General features: G+C 40.7%; 3 protein-coding genes across 4 annotated transcripts in view; all 3 read right to left on the bottom strand.

Moving 5' to 3' along the window:
* The window catches only part of LOC134291238 (probable serine/threonine-protein kinase kinX), an 88469-nt gene that overhangs the window by 51755 nt on the left and 10983 nt on the right, over positions 1-25731 (bottom strand). The gene's annotated exons all lie outside the window — the stretch shown is intronic.
* On the bottom strand, positions 16810-19661 carry LOC109409039 (uncharacterized). Its single transcript, XM_019682447.3, has 2 exons — positions 19287-19661; positions 16810-18946 (listed from the first exon to the last, which is right to left on the bottom strand). The coding sequence occupies exons 1-2, from the start codon at positions 19659-19661 to the stop codon at positions 18425-18427; spliced, it is 897 nt and encodes a 298-aa protein (XP_019537992.3). The 3' UTR covers positions 16810-18424.
* On the bottom strand, positions 19415-22247 carry LOC115256214 (uncharacterized). 2 transcript variants are annotated; one of them, XM_029854475.2, is made up of 3 exons: positions 21651-22247; positions 20775-21588; positions 19415-20613 (listed from the first exon to the last, which is right to left on the bottom strand). In XM_029854475.2, the coding sequence occupies exons 2-3, from the start codon at positions 21586-21588 to the stop codon at positions 20594-20596; spliced, it is 834 nt and encodes a 277-aa protein (XP_029710335.1). In that variant the 5' UTR covers positions 21651-22247; the 3' UTR covers positions 19415-20593. The 2 variants fall into 2 exon arrangements, with proteins under 2 accessions (XP_029710335.1, XP_029710337.2); XM_029854477.2 differs by lacking the exon at positions 19415-20613 and having other exon boundaries at positions 20645-21191; positions 21252-21588; positions 21651-21902.

Genomic DNA, 25731 nt, shown 5'->3' with positions numbered 1-25731 from the left:
TCATTCCTGACCGAGTCAATTATTTGCGGAAGTGGGTCAATTGGATGCCCCGGTGAGTTCGTTGCGTTAATTGTTTTTACGGCTGCTTCTTCAGCTGCTGACTGTGCAGCCTTCTGAATAGCCCTGGTGAGCGCTGAAGGTGTGTCGCAGAGTGCTGATATTTGATTCTTTATTTCTGTAGCGCTGTTTTTGCTGCTACTAGTAAGTACAGATATATTCTGTTTGAAAACATCAAACAGTTTTTCCACGCGCTGAAGCGTTTCGTCATGGATAGCGCTAAGTGTTTCGAAGTTTGATTGCAGCTTGTGGTTTGCTGCCAGACTGGATTCAATGCTGTCCTTTATGTTGGCGAAAGACGTTGCCAATTGTTTCAGGTTCAGCTCGGGGGTGAAGTTTTCTTGACAATCCTGGCAAAGAGGCAGCATAAAGGTCCGCAGAACTTCTTCGTGATGTCGTTGTGCTCCTACACAAGCTGCGTGGAATTGCCGGTTACAGTTTCCGCGACAACGCCATAGGAAGCGGTTGTCAGTCAGCATGCAATTAATTATACCACACTTCATTGCACTCGCGGTGGGTAAAAAAAAAATAAAGTCACACACGGCGGCGGCGATTCGCGTGAGGCGAAAAGTAGAGAAAAAAAAAATACTAACGCAGGTTCGCGTACGGACGGACCCGGGGTCAAAATAAATAATAAGTTAAGTTTTAAAAATATTTACAAGCGCGCTGTTACGCACGTCCGAACTCAAAGGTGGTTCGACTAAGACTGTTCTTAAAGTATTCACAAAAAATACCTTAAAATTTGTTGATGAAATTTTCAAATTGGATGTTGGGCTGATACAAATTTAATTTTGACTTTTTGTCTCCCCCCCCCCCCCTTCAAAATTTTTTGGCAGGATTTTCCATTTTGAGGGGGCAGATAAAAAATATTTATCAAAATATCGAGTTTTGCTAAAAATTCTTTAACAAATCCGATGAGTTTTTAATATTTTTCAGATTAAATGCTTTATAATTTTTATCCCCAACCCTCAACCAGCCAAAGATGGGTGGGGCAAAAAGTGAAATAAATATTTGTAACGGCCTAAATTCCTCAAAGAAATTCGAATAATTTCCGAAGGAATTTCTGTAGAAATTGACGAAGAAATTCCTAAATTATTGGCTTAAAAATTTCTTTAAGGAATCTTCGAGGAATTATCTAAAATAATTATCGATAAAACCTTTAATTGTATTGCTGAAAATTTGTAGAGAAATTTTTAAATTAACTTCTAAAGATATTTCGGAATTATTCCGGAAGGATTCTCAAAGCAATTACTGGAGGAGCTCTTAAACAAATTTCTTAATAAAATCACAACGGAGGATACAATTCCTTCAATAAAGAAGCAAGTAATAATAGAAAACATTCCTTAATTAAAAAAGACAGAATTAAGTGTGCCGCCCCAAAGAACGCAGGCGCGGCGGAAATTTTCTGAGGATGACCGAAAAATAAAAGTAGGTTGAAACGTAAAACCAAATTACGATTTTAATTTAATATCATCACCGAGAAACACCAATTAAAATCGAACAAGATCAAGTAAGCGGTGATCAAAGCCATATCAAGAAGAAAAGACACGGAAACGTTTAATGCTTCCAGTGACCTATTCGCTCTTTGAAGGAAGCACGACACTAGACAACGGACTAGCATGCAACGCCCAGTGACACAGCCAAAAATTTTTCCTGACAGCTGCGGTGGGAATCGAACCCACGCCCCTCAGCACGATGTAACCAAATGCTTAGTGACACTGACCGCACGGCCACGACGCCACAATCAATTAATTGTCGCATTAATATAAAATGGAATTGCAAAATGAACTTACTAAAGAAATTTTTCAAAATATTGACGGAAGAGGTTTTGAAAGAGCTGGAGAAATTTGCACTGTTTTTTTAAGAATTCTCCAAAAAAATCTCGAAAACAAATATGAAGAAATTGCCGTAAAAGTTCCCAAATAAACCTCATAAGGTATATTGTAAGGCGTTTCCGAAGGAACTTCTGTAAGAGTAAACGAAGATATTTCCTAAAATATTTCCAAACGAAATTCCAAAAAAATCAGAAAGAGTTCCAAAAGAAATTGTCAATGCAAATGCTTAAAAATCAGCAGCAAAATTTTCAAATAAATTGTGAATTTACAAATACTTTAGGAACTGTCAAAAGTATCAACGATGAAGTACATATCTTGAATTATTGTTTAATTAAATTATCTAATGAATTTCCAACAAAATTGTCGAAGAAAGTTCTTATTAATTACCCGAAAAAATTATTAAATAATTCACTGAAAAAAATCTCAAAAGCATTGGCAATTGATTCGCTGAACTAAATTTAAACTGAATTTCCAACGAAATTGCCGGAAGAATAAGGGTTACCAAAAGAATTACCGCATTTATGTTTAAGAAAGAACCCAGAAGATACCCAAATTGTTTGCCGAAAGTGTTTCAAATGAACTACCCATGCCAATTTCAACTAGATTCCTATCCTGGTGGAGGAATTGTAATAAGAATTACCGAAAAACTCTTTTGTTTTGTTTCAAAGGTCTTCTCAAATGATTTGCCGAAAACACTCTGCAATTTGCAAATAAATTTCCGGAATCATTTCAAAAGAATACCCAAAAAAATAACCCAAGCATTAGCCAAATTAGTTATGAAAAAAGCCTACAAAATTTTCAAGCGAATTCCCAAGTAATTTGTCAACTAAAAAATCTAAAAAAATCTTAAATGTATTGCGGAAGTCAGTTTTAATTGAATTTCAAACAAAAATTCCGAAGGAAATACCAAACCGACCAAATTGAATTTCAAACGAAATTGCCGAAAGAGTTACGAAAGACTTACTGGAAAAATATTCTAAAGATTATCGAAGGATTTCCCATATATTTTGCCGATGAAAATCTAGATGAAATTGAGATTTAAATGATTTATAAATACCGAGAGAGGCTTCTGATAAATTTAAGAAGAAATTCCTTTCTAATTGGCAGAGAGAAAGCTCAACAGAATTTCCGAAGAAATTACCAAATTAAATACCGAACAAAATGTAAGAAATTTTTTAGGGGAAAAACAATTGAAATGCCGATGAAAATCTTTATAAAACTTCCAAATAAAATGCCGAAGCCAATTTCAACTGAATTTCGTATAAAATTGTCGAAGAAATTATCAAGAGAATCACGCAAATGTTTCAATGAAATATCCTAAGGAATTTCTAATTAAATTTCCTAATCTTAAATAAACTTCCAAATAAAATTGTCTTATTCAATTTAAACTGAATGTATAACTTTATTTCCAAAGAGAACTACCCGTTAATCGATAAATTGCGTTCGTCTCTCAATAACTCGAAAACCAAAAGTTCAAATTGAAATTTTCCCATCTCAATAGAAAGGTACAGCTCAATTGCAAATTAGAGTACATTGATAGTGAACTTATAAGTGACCTTTGTGGGAAAAGAAGCAAATGTTCGTCCGAACCGCGTTAACGCTTAATGACAAGTGTGCCTCCCACTGCAGAAGAATTACAAAAAAAACATTAAAAAGTTTGCGAAGGAATCTCCAATAAAATTTCCAAAATACATCTCAAAAAATCATAAAAAAAATGCCGAAGTCAATTTCAACTGAATTCTCAATAAATCTGTCGAAGGCATTACTAATAGAATCATTGAAATCCCAATAAAATCTGAAGGAATGTGCGAAGGTATTCCAAATCGATTTCCAAAAAAAAAACCTAAAAAAAGCCGAATTCAATTTTAACTGAATTTCCAACAAAATTACCGAGAAGAGTTAAAAAGAGAATAACCGAAAAAGACATTGCAAGAAATTATTGAAGAAATTCTCAAATATTTTTTCCAAAAAAATCTCCAAGAAATTCTCAACGAAATTGTCGAGAAAATTCTAAAAAAAAATTCGAAGGAATTTCCAAGTTAATTACGGAGCAAATCTTAAAGTAATTACCAACTAATTTCCGAAGGAATTTATAAAGAAATTGTCCAAGGACCGTTGAATGCCATAGCTATGTCTAAAGGTCGGCTTTGCATTAATCATCTTGTTTCACCTGTAGTCCATATAAGTTTGATCCCTGAACTACAAAAAAAAACAATGCTCTTACCTTTGAAGGATATCCTAATCCAGTTTAGGCGCTCTAGGTCGAAATAATCCTTAATCAGTGGAAGGTGCGAATAAATTCATTTTTTTCGGTGAGATTCATTTTTTCTTCATTTTTTATGACACTTCACTGATTTTTACTTACATATTTATTGTAAGAAGCATTTTCACAATATTATAAGTGAATGCAATTAAAACACAAAAACACCACCAAATAATGTTTGGCATATTATTTTGTAACACGCAAACAGAAAATCACGCAATCAACTTTGGTATCCGCGCTGATTCTGACCGAGACAATCCCGTGGCTGGGCTTTACATGAACGCCGGTCTTCACTTGATCAACGGCTTCCGCACTCGATGTAAGAGAATTTGTTTCATAAATATGTACATATTTTATAATCGACCGACGACCGACGACGAAAACATTTCCATGGGCTCATAATAATAATTGCCCTCATTTTGCGCGAGCCAAAGAAATTAACCGCGGTGTCACAGCACGAACTGAAGTTTTGCGAGCCGCAAACAACGTATAAACAAACAACCGGACCGGACGACGGAGGGTACGCACGAGACTGACTGATCTTTACACATTTGAACTGTACGCAGATGCGGCTCAAGGAGAATACATTTTACTAAGGTGGCGCAGATAAACATTGCAAACCACTGGTTGTCTCTTCCACTCTTCTGATGTTCTTATGCAACTAAAATAGTGACGTCACTATTTTAGTTGCATAAGAACACCAGAAGAGTGGAAGAGACAACCAGTGGTTTGCAATGTTTATCTGCGCCACCTTAGTAAAATGTATTCTCCTTGGATGCGGCTGGTTTCCATACAGTATGTGTGTGCGTGTGATCATCAGTCCGTACACGTTCGAGTACCGCCGTCGTCCGTTGTCGAGCACTGGGACCTTTATGAGCGCTTGTGCGCAACAGACTGTGAGTGTTTCGCACATATCACGTGAGCGTTTCGCGCTTGGAACGTTGTGCACTAAACGCTCATGATTTCAGTAAAATTTTTTGAAAACGACGTATAATCAATGTTGTAGCATTGATTATACGTCGTTTTCAAAATTTGTTACTGATTTCTTGTTTTGGGTGTAGGTATTCCTCCAGGAATTTCTCAGGAAATCCTCCAGGAATTCCTACAGGAACTCCTCCAGGGATTCCCCCAGGAATTCCTATAGGCGTTATTCCAGGAATACCTCCAGGAATTCCTCCAGGGATTTCTCTTGATTTTTTTTTAGTTAATCCTCAAGAAATTCCTCCAAGGATTCCTCCAGGAATTTCTTCTGGGAATTCTCCTGGTATTCCTTCAGGAATTTCTCCAGGGATTAATTCAGGAATTTCTCCGGTGATTCTCCCAGGAATTTCTCCAGGAATTCCTCCATGATTTTTCTAGGGGTTTCTTCAGGAATTTCTCCAGGGATTTCTATAGGAATTTATTTATTATAAAGAGCGACGAAGTTTCATATGGCTATCCGATGAGTGAAGTTTTATAAATATAAGATCGCCGCCTCGATCGCCGCTTCTATTTTGGGGAGCCGACAAATTATTGTTCTGTTTTTAATGTATGAAGAGCGCAATGGTCTCATCTAACATTCAAACTCGTTTATTTTGTTTAAGTACTTCAAAATTGTCTCAATGTGTTCAATTAGATAAGATATTTTATCATCTTAGATTGCAAATCCTTTATTTTAAATGGGTAGACAGACATTCTCACATTTTTATCAATTTGCGATAAGAGCAATTTTCTAGTATAAATAGAATATAGTTAAATTGAATTAAAATTTGTCACATTTTACTTGATATTATGAGTGCAAGTTTTTCATCTGATATCACCACTAGTTTTTTTTTTTTTATTTTATGAAGTTTCCAGCTATTACACCACTTATCTTTGAATTATGATATGTATTTTTTTCCGACCAACAAATTTGATAAATTGAAAACTATTACACTATTATTTTTCAGATATGATTAAACTTGTCCAAACAAAATCATATAAATCCGTAATTTCATATATTACATTGTTAATGATATATTTTGAGGGAATTTCTACGACTGAGATCGCAGCTCATTGAAAAGCGAAGGGATTTTCACATTGTTATTGTTTTCGAATCTGAGATAGCCACTTTATATTTTGGGAACTGAAAAATCTATTATCCTTTTTTGGTATATGATGAGCGCAATTTCAACATCCAAGACTAACAGTTTTTTGTGAGCGGGAAAATTGTCTTGTTTGCTTTATTTTGGGAACAGTAAAATAGTTAAATTGAGCGCAATGCTTGAATTATTTATATGGGGGCGTAGCATCATAAGGGGCGCAGCTATTTTGAAAACTTGGGTAACCAGCTCTGATTTTAGCATGACAGCACTGCTTAAAAGCTTGCGTAACTATGATTGCAATTTACCGAGTAATTGCTTACTGTCCGAACTCACTTTCGCTCGTCGGACCTAAAAAGGGATAACATCTATGTTTGCATTACACCGGGCAAATTCTTGGATCTGTGGTTTGCCTAGAACTGAATCGATGCAGTTGCGGTGCATCGGATATCGGAAACTTCGGCGGCCTCCTGCCGCCTCAGTTCCTCAATCCTCTATGCGGCTTCGCCGCATGGTCTACATACTTTTTTTTGCTCAAAATGCATTTACGTTTATTGCTCGTTTTTTGACATTTATTGATAATTTATTTTTTTGTTTATTGCACGTTTTGAATTATTTATTCCTTTTTCGATATTTTTTTTTATTGTGAATTTACTAATTTATTATGGAAAAATCGGATTTATTTAAGTAAAATTCGAAGTTTTTTGGTGGGAGAATTGGCTTTTTTATTGCAACAGTTGAATTACTCATTCACGGAAACAAATTTCGTTCGTTTGAAACAAAAATATTCATGTTTATTCGGTAAACTGATAAAAATTTTAAAACTAAAATATTAATTTTTCAAACTAACTCAATTAAATATTGATTTCTACAATACCCATTGAAGAGCCCCCCGTTCCGCCGTCGAGAACATAAACAAAACTCTCAAGTTCCAGCTGCAGCACCAAACAAGATTTCCTCTTGCAAAAAAAGTCAAGTTTCACCAAAAGTTTCGACGAAATCCCATTGATCTGGCAACACTGCTGTGAAAGAAGGTTTAGTGATAATTGCTCGCGACTTTTTCATGTTTTTGTTGTGATCTGTTATTCGTTAAACTATTTTTCGGTCGATTTCGTCCTCAGTTTATGTGCTGCTTATTGTTTTCGCTTGTGGTTATACTGTTCGACGTGCCGCAGTGATAATAAATCACAATCAAGTTTTGGTCATTCTGAGTGTTTTATTTTGTTCTGTTGAGCTTGTCATCGTTTGTGTACCTATCGCTACGCCGACTTTTTTCAGTCGAAGCGCCGTCTAGCGGATTCCTGTGAAAACTTGCAGTCAAGTTATAGCCAACATTCAGCAAAGCTCAAAAGCTCCGATCATATCCGCGATATCCACCTATTGTTCGGAATTGATAATGGATTCGAATTGCCATCAATGCACCCGGCCGATAAAAACTGTCGAGCTCATACTGTGCAGTGGATTTTGTAAGCAAGCTGCTCATTTCAAGTGCGTTGGTTTGCAACGACCATGCATAGATGTAGTCAATGAGAATACAAACGTTTTGTGGTTCTGCGACAATTGCATGAAGAAATTGGAGAGTATAAGAGAGGATACTATTAAGTCAATGGGTGATGTTGTGAGCGCTGTATCCGATGCTGTTCGTGAATCACTGGATGAGATAAAGGTCGAGCTTCAAGAAACCAAAGACCTTACCAAGGCATTGGTTGAAAAACAACGGCAGTCTTACGACTCTTCCGACCTGGGTCGTGGTCGAACAGCATGGCCTAGTATAAAAAGAACCCGTGATATTGCTGCAAAAGGCACACCAAAGTCACGCCCCGATTTAAAGCTACTGGGAGGTACCAAATCAGTCGAGAAAGGGAGTTTAACAGTCGACACAGTAGCGAAACCATCAGAAAAGTTTTGGTTGTATTTGTCCAGGATTGCACCACATGTTACGGAAGACGACATTTCCGAGCTCGTAAAAAACTGTCTCCAAACACAACAACCAATCGAAGTGCGGAAGCTAGTAGAAAAGGATGCCAATTTGAAGCAATTTGCCTTCATTTCGTTCAAGATTGGTGTGGAGAAGGAGTTAAAGGAGACGGCCCTTAATCCATCTGTTTGGCCAAAGGGGATTTACTTTAGGGAGTTTGAGAATCTTCAAACCGAGCGGGTTTTTTGGGGGCCATCGAAGTATCCTCGGATGGACGTTGGGACTCCGACTCCGACGCCGATTACCCCTTCTGTCGAAGTAATTTCAATGGAATAAGCGATAATTTCAATTACCAACCACCAAACTCTCACCGATGTGCTATGTTTATGGCAAATGTACTGGAAGTTCAACCGAGACGCACCATAGAAAGCTATTTGGAAGCCTCTGATCCCCTCAACTCTGTCCCGCCTTCTGCAGCCAGCGATTATCATAGTCGTCTCGGTCCTGTAGTTGAGGGTTGTGACGGGGTCTTCCAGATATCGCTTGCCAAGACAAGTATAACTTGAATTTGAATGACGAGCATGCTCTTCCTGATGCTTCCTGCCACGTCTACAGCTTGTCCACATCAACCTGCACAACCAATGGGAATCTATCGGAATCCCGCAATCATCTGACCTCGCCTTCTGTTTCCGGAGGTTTGACATCACACCGATTCGCCTTCGTCGACCATCAACCAGTGACTGGGCCGTATCATCAACCGAGACGCACCGTAGAAAGCCATTTGGAAGCCCCTGAACCCCTCAGCTCAGTCCCGCCTTCTGCTGCCAGCGATCATCATAGTCGTCTCGGTCCTGCAGTTGAGGGTTGTGATGGGGTCTTCCAGATCGCTTGCCAAGGCAAGTACAATTTCAATTTTAATGACGAGCATGCTCTGCCTGATGCTTCCTCCCACGTCTACAGCTTGTTGAGTCCAACCTGCACAACCAATGGGAGTCTCGCAAAATTCCGCCTTCATCATCCCTCATCGGGACACACGATTTCACGAAGCACTATGGAAGCCCCTAGTATTTCGCTTTCTTGTGCTGCTGTTGCTTTCCCTCAACCGAGACAGTTTGTTTTCGACAGTTTGACGTCTTACCGATCTGCCATCGTCAACAATCGACCAGTGACTGGGCCGTACCATCAACCGCGACGCACCGTAGAAAGCCATTTGGAAGCCCCTGATCCCCTCAGCTCAGTCCCGCCTTCTGCTGCCAGCGATCATCATTGTCGTCTCGGTCCTGCAGTTGAGGGTTGTGACGGGGTCTTCCAAATAGCTTGCCAAGGCAAGTACATATTGGGTTTACAATGACGAACATGCTCTGCCTGATGCTCCATCCCATGTAGCACTAGCAGTTGTGTTCCAGAGGATGCGCTCAGTGACGCGCGGCTGTATGACAAGTGGAGAGCTGCATCCGGCAATACACAGCCAGCAATAGCCGGCTTCTCTGGGAACTCCACTTTCTCCTCTGCGGGTGCGATACCTTGTTCGGCAGTGGGAGCATCGTTGTCAACGTCTGCTGGTCAATCTCTGCCGTGGTCCGCTCCGCATGGGTCGCGTGATCACTTCATACTCCCCCTCCTGGACATCGAGGGATTGAAGAGCACAAATATGGATCCGGGTAGTCGGGGCCCCTCTGGTGCGGAAGTTGTGGTCCAACCGGAACTAGGGAATACCCTCCAACGCCCGGTAGCAAACAACAGAAACTGAGCTCCAACATCTTCCAGCGTTTCTACAACCACGTCATCCAACCTTCGTATCTATTATCAGAACGTACGTGGGCTGAGGACAAAAATTAACAATGTTTTCTTATCCACGTCCGAATTGGATTATGACGCGTACGTTTTTTCGGAGACTTGGTTGGACGATCGCATTCAATCTCGCCAACTATTCGGCGATAACTATACGGTGTTTCGCGTTGATCGCTGTTCTGTCAACAACTCTCGTCGTCGTGGTGGTGGTGTCCTCATCGCTGTACATAAGAAGTTTGGATCATCGCTTATGCAAATTTCTTCTGATCTGCATGTTGAACATCTCTGGGTAAAAGTTACAGTTCAGACGACTGAAATTTTTGTGGGAGTTTTGTACATTCCTCCCGATAAAAGCCAGAACACTGAATTCATGCAATCACATCTAAACGCCGTGTCTGACATCTGCAGTTCACTGAATGATTCCGGAGCAACTATCTTATTTGGTGACTTCAACCAACGTCATCTGGTATGGAAAGCGAACGGACATTATGCATTCGTCGATTCGCTTTCATCGCAGGTATCCACGTCCAGCCAGATGCTTCTTGACAACGTTGATTTTCATGGATTGCGGCAACGCAATCTGATTCGTAACTGTGACGATCGCATATTGGACCTTGTATTCAGCTCGCAATCGAATATGACAAATGGATTTGCGTCCATGGCGATTGAACACGTTGTTCCTCTTGATCGCCATCACCCAGCTATTGAATTTGATGCAGTACTGCTTCCACCCGTATCGTTCTATGAAGAGGTTGTCCTTTCCGAACGTAATTTCCACAGAGGCGATTTCGATGCACTGGATCGATTGCTTTCGCTTGCTGACTGGTCCGGAGTATACCAATGTGATGACGTGGATAGAGCTGTTGCATCATTCAATGAAACCCTACGTTACTGCATCGCTCAAACTGTACCGCTGAAGAGACCCCCTAGGAAGCCTTCATGGTCCAATATGCGGCTTCGTATTTTGCGGCGCCGTCGTTTCAAGCTTCTGCAAAAATATTGCCGGCAAAAATGTGTGTACTCTATACGACAATTTGATGAGGCGAGTCGTATATACCGTGGGTATAATCGTTTCCTGTACAAACTTTATGCGAGAAGACAGCAGGATAATCTACGCCGAAACCCGAAACATTTTTAGAATTTTGTTAATTCGAAGCGAAAAGAGAACGGTTTGCCTACAGTTATGCATCTGGACGATATTTCAGCAAGTAGTGCGGAAGAAAAATGCAAACTTTTTGCCCGACACTTCTCCAGCGTATTTGCCAATCGTATTCCGACGGCGGAGGAAACTGATGTAGCCGTGCGTTCTGTACCACGTGATGTAGTGGATCTCGATGTTTTCCAAGTTAGCGAATCGTTGGTTAATGCTGCACTCCAAAAGCTTAAGATTTCCTATCGTCCCGGACCGGATGGTATTCCGTCTTGCGTCTTTAAAAAATGCAGCGCTTTACTAGTAGCTCCGCTTGTAGCTATTTTCAACCAATCGCTGCAGCAACAAAAGTTCCCAACTGTCTGGAAAACATCTGTTCATAAGTTGGCAGCACTGGTGCATCTTTACTACTCATCAATCAGCTGCTAAGCAGAAAATCGCCTACGACATTGGAAAAACTAATCAACCGTTCAATCAACATTCATTGTAACATTACTTGAGTCAAGTTACGTCGCTGGACGCGTTTTCTCCGCCCACGCTAGTTTGGATATCGTCAAAAAAACCGATTATCTCTAGCGGTCCGGTAACTATAGCCATTCGTGCAAAGCAATTGTATGTATGATCCATCTATTGTCTGTTCACCAACGTGTGTATAGCTTGCCATCTTTATCTGCGTGTTGTGCTAGTGTTAATACGTTTCTGTATGATTCTGTCATCCCGTGCCTGGTTCGTATGTGGTATCCAAATTGTTGATGCCGAAGTTAATGTCACAAAAGGTGTCTTTTTGTGTGATCTGCCGCAGAGAAGAAAAAGATCCACGCAGGCTAGTGGTATGTGGTTATTGCCGCAAAAGTGAGCACTTGAATTGTAAGAACATCAGTGGGAGCGCAGTTCGGAAGCTACGTGCAGAAACATACTACTGTTCTGAGGACTGCAAGGAGCTACACCGTTCATCTTCACAACAATCAGAAATGGATTCTGAAGTCCTCTCGGAAGTTCGTAAGGTTTTGGCAGAAGTCAGGGAAACAAGAGCGGAAATGCATGCTGTAAGAACAACGATAGCTGAACTTGAGAAGTTTCACAACTTCTTATCTGGCAAATTGGACACTATGATGGAGGAGATGAAAACTTTCCAACGGGAGTAGATCGAATTGAAGAAGAAGTATGAATGGTTGCAGAGTGATCAACGAGCTACATCGTCTACTGTGGAGCAACTGGAATTGGAGGTGGACCGAATGAAAAGAAACGAGCTGTCCAAAAACGCAGTTATCATTGGAGTTCCAATGGTTAAAAATGAATCGTCTGTGCAGATCGTCAGGAAAATAGCTACGGTGCTCGATTGCGACCTACCGGATGATGCAGTGCTGGACGCCAAGCGTATTGTATCCAACGACCAGTCATTCAAAGACACGAAATCACCGCCTATCAAGGTCGTATTTGCCGATGAAACTTACAAAGAGGAACTGATAGCCAAAAAGAAGACCCATGGACCCCTGCTACTGTCAGCCATTGATGCTACCCTCGGAGTTGGCAAAGTTTTACTGCGCGATGAGCTCACCGCCTATGGGATAAATCTGCTGAAAGAGGTTCGCGAAGTGCAGAAGCAGGTGGACTTAAAGTACGTGTGGCCAGGACGTCATGGAGCGGTGCTGGTCAAGAGAGGAGACAATTCGAAGGTTGAGATCATACGGCGACTGAGTGATGTGGAAATGCTGCAACGTAGGAACCTAAAGCGTCAACAAACAACGTCACCAGAAAAGCCGGCACAAAAACGTTAAACAAGATTTGATTGTTTCTGATGTTTGATTTATAACTCGCAATGTTTTCTAGCAATAAGTTTGATTGTATCACAGATTGGATTGAATATAATAAAGAGAATGCTGGTCGCCCTAATTCACTGAGAATACTTCAGTGGAATATCCGCGGTATGAATGACCTTGTAAAGTTCGATTGTATTGGTGAACTGCTACAAAGCTGTGGAATGCGTGTTGATGTTGTCGTTGTATGTGAAACCTGGGTGAAAAGCGATAGAACAAGGATATACAGGGTGTTTGTTTCCGGACTTTAAATAATTTGAGGGCAGATAGGTCTTAATGAGATATGAAAAAGTGCCCAAGGAACATGGGGTCGCAAATCACTGCTAAGTGAGTTATTCAAAATTCTATGATTTTTAACATGCAAAACTTCAAAAAATTGTATCTCAGCTATCTTCGATCAAAATTTCAATCTTTTTGCATGAATTGAAAGCCTGAACCATTGTGCTGTTATGCTTCTTGGACAAAAACTCTATCTAAAGTGATTAACATGCTTAAATTTTGGAAAGTTTGCGGCAAAAGCCGAAAAAAATGCTCTTTTTTTAGGTATTTTTGTTGTTATTTAATGAAAACACGTAGTAAAGTAGAAAAGTGATATTCTACAAAAGATTGTTTATGCTGTTTTCTACCAAACTCTCTTTGGGACCAACATTGAATTTTTTGTAGTTTGGCCACAATAATTAATTCAAAGTTAGGTAAGAAACTCATCGAATTGCGAAAAACATCGCCCCGATTTCATTCAACCGTGCTTTGGCAGCACTTCCCGTTCGTGTGCTTGCTGTTTACTCTCCCAACAGCAGGCAAGAGAAACTATTGCAACGCACATGAATAGCCAAACATTGCCACACAACCAACTCGTCCTGATTGGTGTTATGTTTGGTCGTGCATAACAAACATTGCACCAATCTGGGCGAGTTGGTCGTTCGGGTGGAGAGCCGGAGAAGTTTGTAGCCACGACCATGCCTCTGTTATTGTTGATGTGGGGAATGCGCACAGTTTAAAGCAGCGCATCGAATTTCCGCTATGGCGGAAAGCAATGCGGAGGTTGCGAACGAGAGGACGCGCGCAAGATTTTTAAAACATTGATATGCTAGTAGCGATACTAATGTTGGTCGCCGAGAGCAAGACGAGCTGCGTGGTGTTCAAATTCCTTTGCCGAGTTGGGTTTCCTTGCACTCGCAGTCAAACTGCGGTGCTATTCAGATGGGGTGGGGTTATGCTGACGAAGTCAGATATTATTTTATTGATTTTAAATAAGTAATTCAATAAATAATGCCATAATTAATTACAACATTAATGTATGCTAATTTGCTAAATAAGCTGTGATTAATCTTTTTTCTGGCATTACGTGCCATGGGGTACACAGTCTGTTCTGTACTATTTAAGGTATGAATGGGTGATATTAAGGTGGATTATTGCGGGAAGTTGGGGTTTTTAAATGAATGTTTGAGAACTTTAGAAGATATTGGGAGCATTGTGAGGGAAGTTGAGTCCTTTAAATAAGTGTTCGGTAGTTTTAGGTGATATTGGGGAGCATTCTGAGTGAAGTCGGTTCCTCCCAATAAGTGTTCGGTAATTTTAGGTGATATTGGGGAGCATGCTACGGGAAGTCGGTTCCTCCCAATAAGTGTTCGGTAATTTAGGTGATATCGGGGGGCATTCTCAGGAAAGTTGGGTCTTTTAAATAAGTGTTCGGTAATTTTAGGTGATATTGGGGGGCATTCTGAGGGAAGTCGGTTCCTCCCAATAAGTGTTCGGTAGTTTTAGGTGATATTGGGGGGCATTCTCAGGAAAGTTGGGTCCTCCCAATAAGTGTTCGGTAATTTTAGGTGATATTGGGGAGCATTCTCCGGGAAGTCGGTTCCTCCCAATAAGTGTTCGGTAATTTAGGTGATATTGGGAGCATTGTGAGGGAAGTTGAGTCCTTTAAATAAGTGTTCGGTAGTTTTAGGTGATATTGGGGAGCATTCTGAGTGAAGTCGGTTCCTCCCAATAAGTGTTCGGTAGTTTTAGGTGATATTGGGGGGCATTCTCAGGAAAGTTGGGTCTTTTAATTAAGTGTTCGGTAATTTTAGGTGATATTGGGGGGCATTCTGAGGGAAGTCGGTTCCTCCCAATAAGTGTTCGGTAATTTAGGTGATATCGGGGGGCATTCTCAGGAAAGTTGGGTCTTTTAATTAAGTGTTCGGTAATTTTAGGTGATATTGGGGAGCATGCTGCGGGAAGTCGGTTCCTCCCAATAAGTGTTCGGTAATTTAGGTGATATCGGGGGCATTCTCAGGAAAGTTGGGTCTTTTAATTAAGTGTTCGGTAATTTTAGGTGATATTGGGGGGCATTCTGAGGGAAGTCGGTTCCTCCCAATAAGTGTTCGATAATTTTAGGTGATATTGGGGGGCATTCTTAGGGAAGTTAGGTCCTCCCAATAAGTGTTCGGTAATTTTAGGTGATATTCGGGAGCATTCTGCGGGAAGTCGGTTCCTCCCAATAACATACATACATTTATTTGTTCCACATCATTAAGACAAGACATAATCAACAATAGTACGCCACAATACTCGGTTTGTGGCTGCCGCTCTCCATCCTCGGTCACGCCCAATGCTCGCCAAGTCACGCTCCACCTGGTCCGCCCATCGTGCTCTCTGCGCTCCACGCCTTCTTGTGCCAACCGGATCCGTTGCAAACACCAGCTTTGCAGGGTTGTTGTCCGGCATTCTTGCAACATGCCCTGCCCACCGTATCCTTCCGGCTTTGGCCACCTTCTGGATGCTGGGTTCGCCGTAAAGTGCAGCGAGCTCGTGGTTCATCCTTCTCCGCCACACACCGTTCTCCTGCACACCGCCGAAGATCGTTCTTAGCACGCGTCGCTCGAAAACTCCGAGTGCTTGTAGGTCCTCCTCGAGCATGGTCCATGTCTCGTGCCCGTAGAGGATTACCGGTCTTATTAACGTTTTGTACATGGTGCATTTGGTGCGTGGGTGAATCTTTTTCGACCGCACCCAGCAAACCAGTGATCGTATATGAATGTTCAAATTAAATCGCATATGTTTACAGATCGAGTCGAAATCGGATATAACTAACACCAGAATTATAACAAATTGCAAAAAGATTATATAAGATGCAAAATTATGATTAAAATACAACGCCGTATTTCAAGTTGTATATCGTCTCATAAAAACTCAATACTAAATCGCATAACGGGTATAACTATGATAGCCTTCAAAAATCGTATATGCCTAAGCACGGAGTTGAACAACACTCTCGATTCATTCACAACAATAATCTTAGTTGCTTTGCTCGGAACGGATTGTTTCAGTTTTCTTGAGCGGTTCAAATTGTTATTTAAAATGAATACGTTTGTAATTAAATCTAAATTGACACGTATTCGGAAAAGCGGAACATACAGCCGGTATCTTCAAAAGTTCAAAAAACGGCTTCCGTCATTTGTGGAACAACAAATTGGCAACGACATTTCCCAACAATCAAACTCAACTATTTCGGAACCGCCGGAATGTACTCTTATGCCTCTTGAATTTTCCCAAGATTCTGCAAAAGAAACAGTTGAGCAGATAAACTTTGAGAGTCCAGAATATTCATCCGAAATCCCACAGGATTCTAGTGAAACAAGTGGCTCCGGAGGTAAATTGTTCATCATATAAGTAAATCAATAGAATCTAATCATTGTTTTGGTCTATAGGATCTCTGTCTTCTTCTCTCAGAAAATGGGCTTCCGAATATCAAATCACACAATCAGCTTTAAAATCTCTAATTAGTGTGCTGAACACCCACTTAAATGCGGATTTGCCAAAGGATCCTCGCACACTAATGAAAACACCAAGGACGGTTGAAATCTTGGATCTGCAGGACAATGGAAAATACTGGCATCATGGACTTGAAAATGGCCTACGAAATCGTTTGAAGCACATTACCACGGACATGGGACTATCTATCAACATCAACATAGATGGTCTTCCCATATATAAAAGCAGTCCCAATCATTTTTGGCCAATTCTTGCGAATATTCACGAGCTACCCTATGTCAAGCCTATTGTAATTGGTATTTATTACGGTTCAGCCAAGCCAAAGGATGCTGGTGAATTTCTCTCGCCTTTCGTGAAAGAGCTGCTATCAATTCTTGAATCCGGGGTGTTCATAGATGAGCATAAAATATCATTAAAAGTTCGTGCTTTCATCTGTGACACACCTGCTCGGGCTTTTATTAAATGTGTTACAAATTTCAATGGAAAGTTTGGATGCCTCAAATGCACTACAAAAGGTAGATATTCACATGAGACACGGACCATGACATTCCCAGAAGTACAAGCTGATCTACGAACTGATCAACAATTTCGAGAGTTCAAATATCCGGAACACCAACGTGCCATTTCACCCCTCACGGAACTGCCAATCGATATGATTGAAGATGTTATTGTAGCCGATTCCTTACATTTACTGGAATTGGGAATCATGCGGAAACTGATGAATTCGTGGCGCACTGGAGCGATGACAAAACGAGCTAAATGGAGTGTTCATGGAAAACAGCAGTTCTCGGCAGAACTGGTTGCCTTAAGATTTCCAGCTGAAATACATCGGCGTATGCGTTCATTAGAACACATGTCCCTATGGAAAGGATTAGAGTTCCGAATTTTTTTGAATTACGTTGGAGTGGTTCTTCTCAAAGATTATTTGCCATCTAAGTATTACGATCATTTCTTGTTATTATTCTGTGCTGTACGTATTTGTTCGGTAGAAGCTTACAAAGACTTTCTTCCAATCGCAAAAATGTTGTTCCTCGATTTCATAAATGGTTTCAAAAAATTATATGGATCTGAATTTGTTACCAGTAATGTGCATAATCTGTGTCACATTACAGATGAGGTCGAAAAATTTGGTAATTTGATATCTCTTTCCGCTTACCCATTTGAAAATTATCTACATTCACTAAAAAAGTTAGTAAAACCAGGACTAAATCCATTAATTCAAGTAGCTAATCGTGTATTAGAAGTGGAAGGTAACGATAAAGAGCCAAGTGGTGAACTAATTCCGTCTAACAGATCAATTGTTATTAATGTATTGAATGACGACAAAAATTGTAAAATAACGCTTTCGGAATTTATTTTGACCACCAAATTTGTTAACAAATGGTTTCTCACAAAAGACCTGAAAATTGTTGGAATGACAGGAATCAAAGAACAATGCGGGGAAACAATAATACAAGGACATCATCTGATAAAAAATAACAAGATTTATTTCCGGAGCCTATGAAATCTTCTTTCCTTCACGTGTACAAATCGAAGGTAACCAAAGGGAACACTTCAAAACTTGCTGATTATAGGCCTGATGCAATATTATGTAAGATGGTACCTTTTACACGCAGACATGAAATTGTTTTCATTCCACTTATGCATACTTTGACAAATATGAAGTAAAAGTTAGAACAAAACGATCAATCAAATGTAAAGAATTATCTTATGTAACGAAATGCCTAAATAAAAAAAAATCAATTCAACAATTTCAGTCAAAAAATAAACGAAATGTTCAACACGAGCTATCACTACTGCTAACAATCGATTCCTGACCGATCGATTCATCATCAGATATCTCGTTTTTTTTTTCTCCGCTTGATGCGTTCTCAAATTCTCCCATATCCTCATCATCAGAGTGCATAGTAGCTGCACTGCGGGTATCAGGAACACCATCAGTTACGTCCTTCTCCGTTTGCTTCTTCTTGCCACTACGTTTGGTACGACAGGATGACTTCCGCAGCATCTTGTTGGTTGATCGCGATTTGGCATGCCTGAACAAACGGGTCTTGCAAAACTTCTCAAGCAGCAGTCTTGTATACATCGGATCTCCAACCTGAACAAGGCTCAGTAGAAGCTCCGTGACGTTCCCAAATTCACGAAAACCACGCTCAGACTTGCCACCTCTGTTAACCCCTGTCCATGTGAAACGGTTCCAGAACCGTCGCGTGAAAAGGCAATCCGAGATTATGTAGAACGCGTCATCTCCCTTCTCGAGGTACGAATTCGGTACGATGATTTTCGAAAAATATTCCATCTGAAAATGAAAAATACATGATTTTACGTTAATGAGCCACTTATCTTCCCTTTTGCAATTCTCAGTTTTAACATCATGCCGCGAGCAATATGGTAGAAATGCGATATGATACCACTAAGCTCTGTCCATTAACTACGTTAACTCATTTTTGCCCACTTCTGACAAGCCCCTCCCACTCCCTCGTTTACTTTTATCGATACAAAATTTTAAAAATGTGTATACAGTACAGATTATGAGCAGATCTCCTCCTCCCTCTAAGAATTTTCGTAGTTTGTGGACGGGCCCTTAGTGTATACGTTTCTATTCACCCGAATGAAAACTTCAAAATTATTTTACTTACATATTTCTTCCGAACAGCATCCTGTGCTAAGTCTGTGTTCCAATCGTCCAGTTGCTTTTCAGTGTCGATTAGTGCATGCTGCTCAGCTCTTACGTCAACTTCCGTTTCCGTGTTTTTCATAACCCCAGTCATTGCAGTAAGTCGAGCGAAATTCATCGCAAAACTTTTATCCACCGCTGCTGAAACCGCACGTTCTACAACCCTATCGATGTTTGCGTCGAGGTACTTCTCAATGGCGATAGGCACAATCTCATTGACAGCATCAACGATATTTTTTTTAATCAATGCATCCAAGTCGGTAATGGTATCCGTTTGTTCCATCCTGTACACCTGTGTAATCCATATTCGACAGAGCTTCAAAATGTGGAGTGCCATGATCAACACTAGACTGGCCCAAACACAAAAATGTCGAAAAATTCCACGGGGCACTCTCTAGAATCGTGCCTTTGAATGAGAAGAACAATCTGTGAAAGATTCAGCTCAATCGGTTAAAAAATGAGCTGGCGCAAATGAGTTGATGGTTTGTATGGGATGTTCAGTCGAAATATACGGGAAATTGGATGACCTCCAGTCTCTTATTCAGCACGTTGGTTTGGCGAGTTTGATTTGGCTCAGAATTGAACGAATGGTAGTTGGGACCTTAAGGAACATCTTTGTAGAAGATCATATCATGATAAAACTTAATTTGGTTGCGGTTTCAGCTAACGAAAGCATGGTGAGGACATTTCCCCCCATTTACTCTCAGTTGTTATATACAGCACGTGTTTGTCGGTCGAAGCTTGCGCCCTACATCATAGGCAGCTTTGCAATTCTTCATTGTCTCGATACGTGTCGATACCCATTCACGTGCGTGAGCAATGGAAATAATGAAAGACAACATAGCCGCCTATGATGTAGTGTGCAGGTGTCGAACGGCAAACACGTGCTGCATAAAACAACCGAGAGTAAACGGAGGAAGTTGTCCTCACTCTGCTTTCGTTAGCTGAAACCGTAACTAAATTAAGTTTTATCATGGTATGGTCTTCAACAAAGTTGTTCCTCAGGGTCTCAACTATCATTCATTCAATTCTGAGCGAAATCGGACTCGCCAAACCGGCGTGCTGAATGAGAGACTGGAGGTCATCCTATTTCCCATATATTTCGACTGAACATCCCATACAAACCTTCAACTCATTTGCGCCAGCTCATTTTTTAACCGATTGAGCTGAATCTTTCACAGATTGTTCTTCTCATGCAAAGGCACGATTCTAGAGGGTGCCCCGTGAATTTTGAAAACTTTTTTTCGTCTCATACAAATGTGGGCCGGTCTAATCAACACCGTAAGCATCTGAAATACACAAAAGTGCAATTATAAGTAAATAGAAAAAATGAACAATTTCGAAATAAAGAAAGGCACACTTGGGACGAATGGTGTTTGGACATGAAAAACTATTATAACTTTTCAATTTTGCCTGGTGTTTGTTATGCAAGTAGTCAAGAAAAATGTACCTGTGATTTCCAAAGCCTTCACTTGGATCTCTTCAGGCATCCATTCCACCAATTCCTGCTCGCGTTCCATAATTGTTCCCTGATTACCAAATGATGTTACGGATCCAAGGCACGGTAGCATAACGATGTTGTTCTGAGCTTCAATTATTCCCGCTGATTTGGATGGTTCAAGCACAGTACTACGTGGTGTCCGTGCTTCCAGTGGAGGAGTTTTTGACGATGACGCTACTGGTGATGAATCACCGTGCGGTACTCTTACATGTGCAGATGACTCCTGATCCTGATTACTTAGTTCCGGTGAGCCGCGCCTCGGTTCGAACTGTTCCACTGGTGGAGGCAAATTTAACTGAGGAACAACTTTTGACGCACCGGCGGGTGGTGTTACTGTACTGTTCACTCGTTTTTTGTGTGCGATCGCTGAAAATGAACAGTTTATGGATATAGAAACAGAGATAGGAGATTCTAAATTTGATTTACCTGTGCAGAGCTCATTGTAATCGTTCCGTTTCTGCTCGGACCTTTTCTTCTGGTTGGATTTCAAAAGCTTCTTCTTGCCCTCGAAGTCCGATACATCCTTTTTCGAAAGCTCCTCTACGGAACTCTCCGCTGCTTGGAAACTGCGAAACTTTCTGGTCACTAGCACCGGAATTCCTTTGGTTGCGCCATTGAAAGCGGTTCCTTCCTTCCGCATCTTGTCAATTTTGTCGTTGCTCAAGCTTTTCGGCCACATCAAAAGCCCTTTGCGTATCCAACTCATGGGTACTGCCAGCACCTGCAGTCTGCCGTTTTCCATAAATTGTGCTACCCCGAACATCTGGAACGTATAATGTCTCGATTATATTAAAAATATAGTGAAAATGAATACTAAAAACTTACTTTTGCTTGTGCACAATCAGCCAGATTTTTCACTTATGTTTGTTTACATTTACGTCGTCGACGCGATAAATTCAGGGTTGCCAAAACAGTCCGGTTATAAAAATAAATAATATTGGTAATAATACAAAAACAATGTTTTGGTTTGAAAATAAAGCAATTTTCCCTTTTTTGAAAGTTTTTATGTTTTATGCTCTTATTCATACCGATGCTTGTATTTAAACAACAGTGAAGAGAATAAAATTTGATCTTAATCATCTGAGCTACCATTTCGAATTCGTTAATAATCGCAATACTAGGTTGCATATTACGTGCCTCTAAGTCATTAAAGGAATTGTTGTATTGCATGTCAAACCACATCATAAAGTGTTTGCAGTGCAGTTTTAGCAGAAATTAGTTGTTAAAAATGGTTAAGATCATTATAGTGAAAAATATTCGTTCATCGATGGCGTGTACATGGATGAGCGGATGCGTGCTAGACTGCAAATACGGAGACATTGGGATCGAGGCTGAAGGTAATTATAACTTATTCATAATTATAAAATTATTCATTATTACAACAAAAATTCTGCAATCGTGCTGTTTCCATAACGAACATACATTAAATATGAAATGCAACAGTTTAGGCTTTGGTTTTCGGTTTTATATTTTTTTATAAAAGAATTAGTGTTATAACATGCATGCAATGTACTTAAAAATAATAGTTGTAAGACATTATATATAACGTAGTATAACTGAACATATACAATCTTCAATGGCTTATTAGGAAGATTGTTGAATGGTCTTCATAAAGTCCGATTAAATTGTACAATGTGGAGTACGGTATGAGCCATTTGTACATATATGGCCTCCGCTTTTGTTCACATAGAAAGAATCTATGCATTTTATACGATCAATTTTAATCATATAACAGTATACATAACTGATTTGCAGTTGAATAATATGGACTAAAATGTTTGCTGGGCAGTTTCTTCTGGAGCCCGTAGTAGGCCCGACTTCCGCTGATGATGCGCCTCCGAATTTCACGGCTCACGTTGTTGTCAGCCGTCAGTAAGGATCCGAGGTAGACGAATTCCTCCACCACCTCGAAAGTATCCCCGTCTATCGTAACATTACTACCCAGACGGATCCGGTCGTGTTCGGTTCCGCCTACCAGCATGTACTTTGTTTTCCTCCCAATAAGTGTTCGGTAACTTTAGGTGATATCGGGGGGCATTCTGAGGGAAGTCGGTTCCTCCCAATAAGTGTTCGGTAATTTCAGGTGATATTGGGGAGCATTCTGAGGGAAGTCGGTTCCTCCCAATAAGTGTTCGATAATTTTAGGTGATAATGGGGGGCATTCTGAGGGAAGTCGGTTCCTCCCAATAAGTGTTCGGTAATTTTAGGGATATTGGGGGGCATTCTTAGGGAAGTTAGGTCCTCCCAATAAGTGTTCGGTAATTTTAGGTTATATTGGGGGAAGTTAGGTCCTCCCAATAAGTGTTCGGTAATTTTAGGTGATATTGGGGAGCATTCTTAGGGAAGTTGGGTCCTCCCAATAAGTGTTCGGTAATTTTAGGTGATATTAGGGGGCATTTTAGTAAAGTTGGGTCCTCCCAATAAGTGTTCGGTAATTTTAAGTGATAATGGGGGGACATTCTGAGGGAAGTCGGTTCTTCTCAATAAGTGTTCGGTTATTTTAGGTGATATTGGGAGGCATTCTGTGTGGAGTCGGTTCCTGCCAATAAGTGTTCGGTAATTTTAGGTGATATTGGGGAGCAGTCTGAGGGAAGTCGGTTCCTCTCAATAAGTGTTCGATAATTTAAGGTGATATTGGGGGGCATTCTGAGGGAAGTCGGTTCCTCCCAATAAGTGTTCGGTAATTTCAGGTGATATTGGGGAGCACTCTGAGAGAAGTCGGTTCCTCCCAATAAGTGTTCGGTAATTTTAGGTGATATTGGGGGGCATTCTTAGGGAAGTTAGGTCCTCCCAATAAGTGTTCGATAATTTTAGGTGATATTGGGGGGCATTCTTAGGGAAGTTAGGTCCTCCCAATAAGTGCTCGGTAATTCTAGGTGATATTAGGAGGCATTTTAGGAAAGGTGGGTCCTCCCAATAAGTGTTCGGTAATTTTAAGTGATAATGGAGGACATTCCGAGGGAAGTCGGTCCCTCCCAATAAGTGTTCGGTAATTTAAGGTGATATTGGGAGGCATTCTGAGGGAAGTCGGTTCCTCCCAATAAGTGTTCGGTAATGTTAGGCAATATTGGGAGGCATTCTGTGTGAAGTCGGTTCCTCCCAATAAGTGTTCGGTAATTTTAAGTGATATTGGGAGGCATTCTGAGGGAAGTCGGTTCCTTCCAATAAGTGTTCGGTAATGTTAGGTAATATTGGGAGGCATTCTGTGTGAAGTCGGTTCCTGCCAATAAGTGTTCGGTAATTTTAGGTGATATTGGCGAGCATTCTGAGGGAAGTCGGTTCCTCACAATAAGTGTTCGGTAATGTTAGGTGACATTGGGGAGCATTCTGTGTGAAGTCGGTTCCTGCCAATAAGTGTTCGGTAATTTTAGGTGATATTGGGGAGCATTCTGAGGGAAGTCGGTTCCTCCCAATAAGTGTTCGGTAATTTTAGGTGATATTGGGAGGCATTCTGAATGAAGTCGGTTCCTGACAATAAGTGTTCGGTAATTTTAGGTGATATTGGGGAGCATTCTGTGTGAAGTCGGTTCCTCCCAATAAGTGTTCGGTTATTTTAGGTGATATTGGGAGGCATTCTGAGGGAAGTCGGTTCCTCCCAATAAGTGTTCGGTAATTTTAGGTGATATTGGGGAGCATTCTGTGTGAAGTCGGTTCCTGCCAATAAGTGTTCGGTAATTTTAGGTGATATTGGAAAGCATTCTGGGGAAAGTCGGTTCCTCCCAATAAGTGTTCGGTAATTTTAGGTGATATTGGGGGGCATTCTGAGGGAAGTCGGTTCCTCCCAATAAGTGTTCGGTAATTTTAGGTGATATTGGGGAGCATTCTGTGTGAAGTCGGTTCCTGCCAATAAGTGTTCGGTAATTTTAGGTGATATTGGCGAGCATTCTGAGGGAAGTCGGTTCCTCTCAATAAGTGTTCGGTAATGTTAGGTGACATTGGGGAGCATTCTGTGTGAAGTCGGTTCCTGCCAATAAGTGTTCGGTAATTTTAGGTGATATTGGGGAGCATTCTGAGGGAAGTCGGTTCCTCCCAATAAGTGTTCGGTAATTTTAGGTGTTATTGGGATGCATTCTGAAGGAAGTCGGTTCCTCCCAATAAGTGTTCGGTTATTTTAGGTGTTATTGGGAGGCATTCTGAAGGAAATTGGTTCTTCCCAATAAGTGTTCGGTTATTTTAGGTGATATTGGGGGGCATTCTGAGGGAAGTCGGTTCCTCCCAATAAGTATTAGGTAATTTTAAGTGATATTGGGGGACATTCTGAGGGAAGTTGGGTCCTCCCAATAAGTGTTCGGTAATTTTAGGTGATAGTAGGGGACATTCTTGAGGAAGCTGGGTCCTCCCAATAAGTGGTCGGTAATTTTAGGTGATATAAAGGAGCATCCTGAGGGAAGTTGGGTCCTCCCAATAAGTGTTCGGTAATTTTAGGTGATATTGGGAGGCATTCTGAGGGAAGTCGGTTCCTACCTATAAGTGTTCGGTAATTTTAGGTGATATTGGGAGGCATTCTGAGGGAAGTCGGTTCCTCCCAATAAGTTCGGTAATTTTAGGTGATATTGGGAGCATTCTGAGGGAAGTTGGGTCCCCCCAATGAGTCTAGTCTAGTCTAGTCTGTCTACACATACACAGCCATTCATTGAAAGCATCCTGGAAAATGATAGAATCGACTATTTCTACCATTTTTCTTGTCATTATCAATATGAAGTTGGGTCCCCCCAAAGAGTGTTTGAAAACTTTAGATGTTATTGGGGGGCATTCTAGGAAAGTCGGTTCCTCCCAATAAGTGTTCGGTAATTTTAGGTGATATTGGGGAGCATTTTAAGGGAAGTTGGGTCCTTCCAATAAATGTTCGATAATTTTAGGTGATTTTGGGGAGTATTCTGAAGAATGTTGGGTCCTCCCAATAAGT

Source organism: Aedes albopictus, chromosome 3 (genome assembly GCF_035046485.1).
Source record: "Aedes albopictus strain Foshan chromosome 3, AalbF5, whole genome shotgun sequence".
Taxonomy (NCBI): domain Eukaryota; kingdom Metazoa; phylum Arthropoda; class Insecta; order Diptera; family Culicidae; genus Aedes; species Aedes albopictus.
This window is presented reverse-complemented; position numbering and strand designations above follow the sequence as displayed.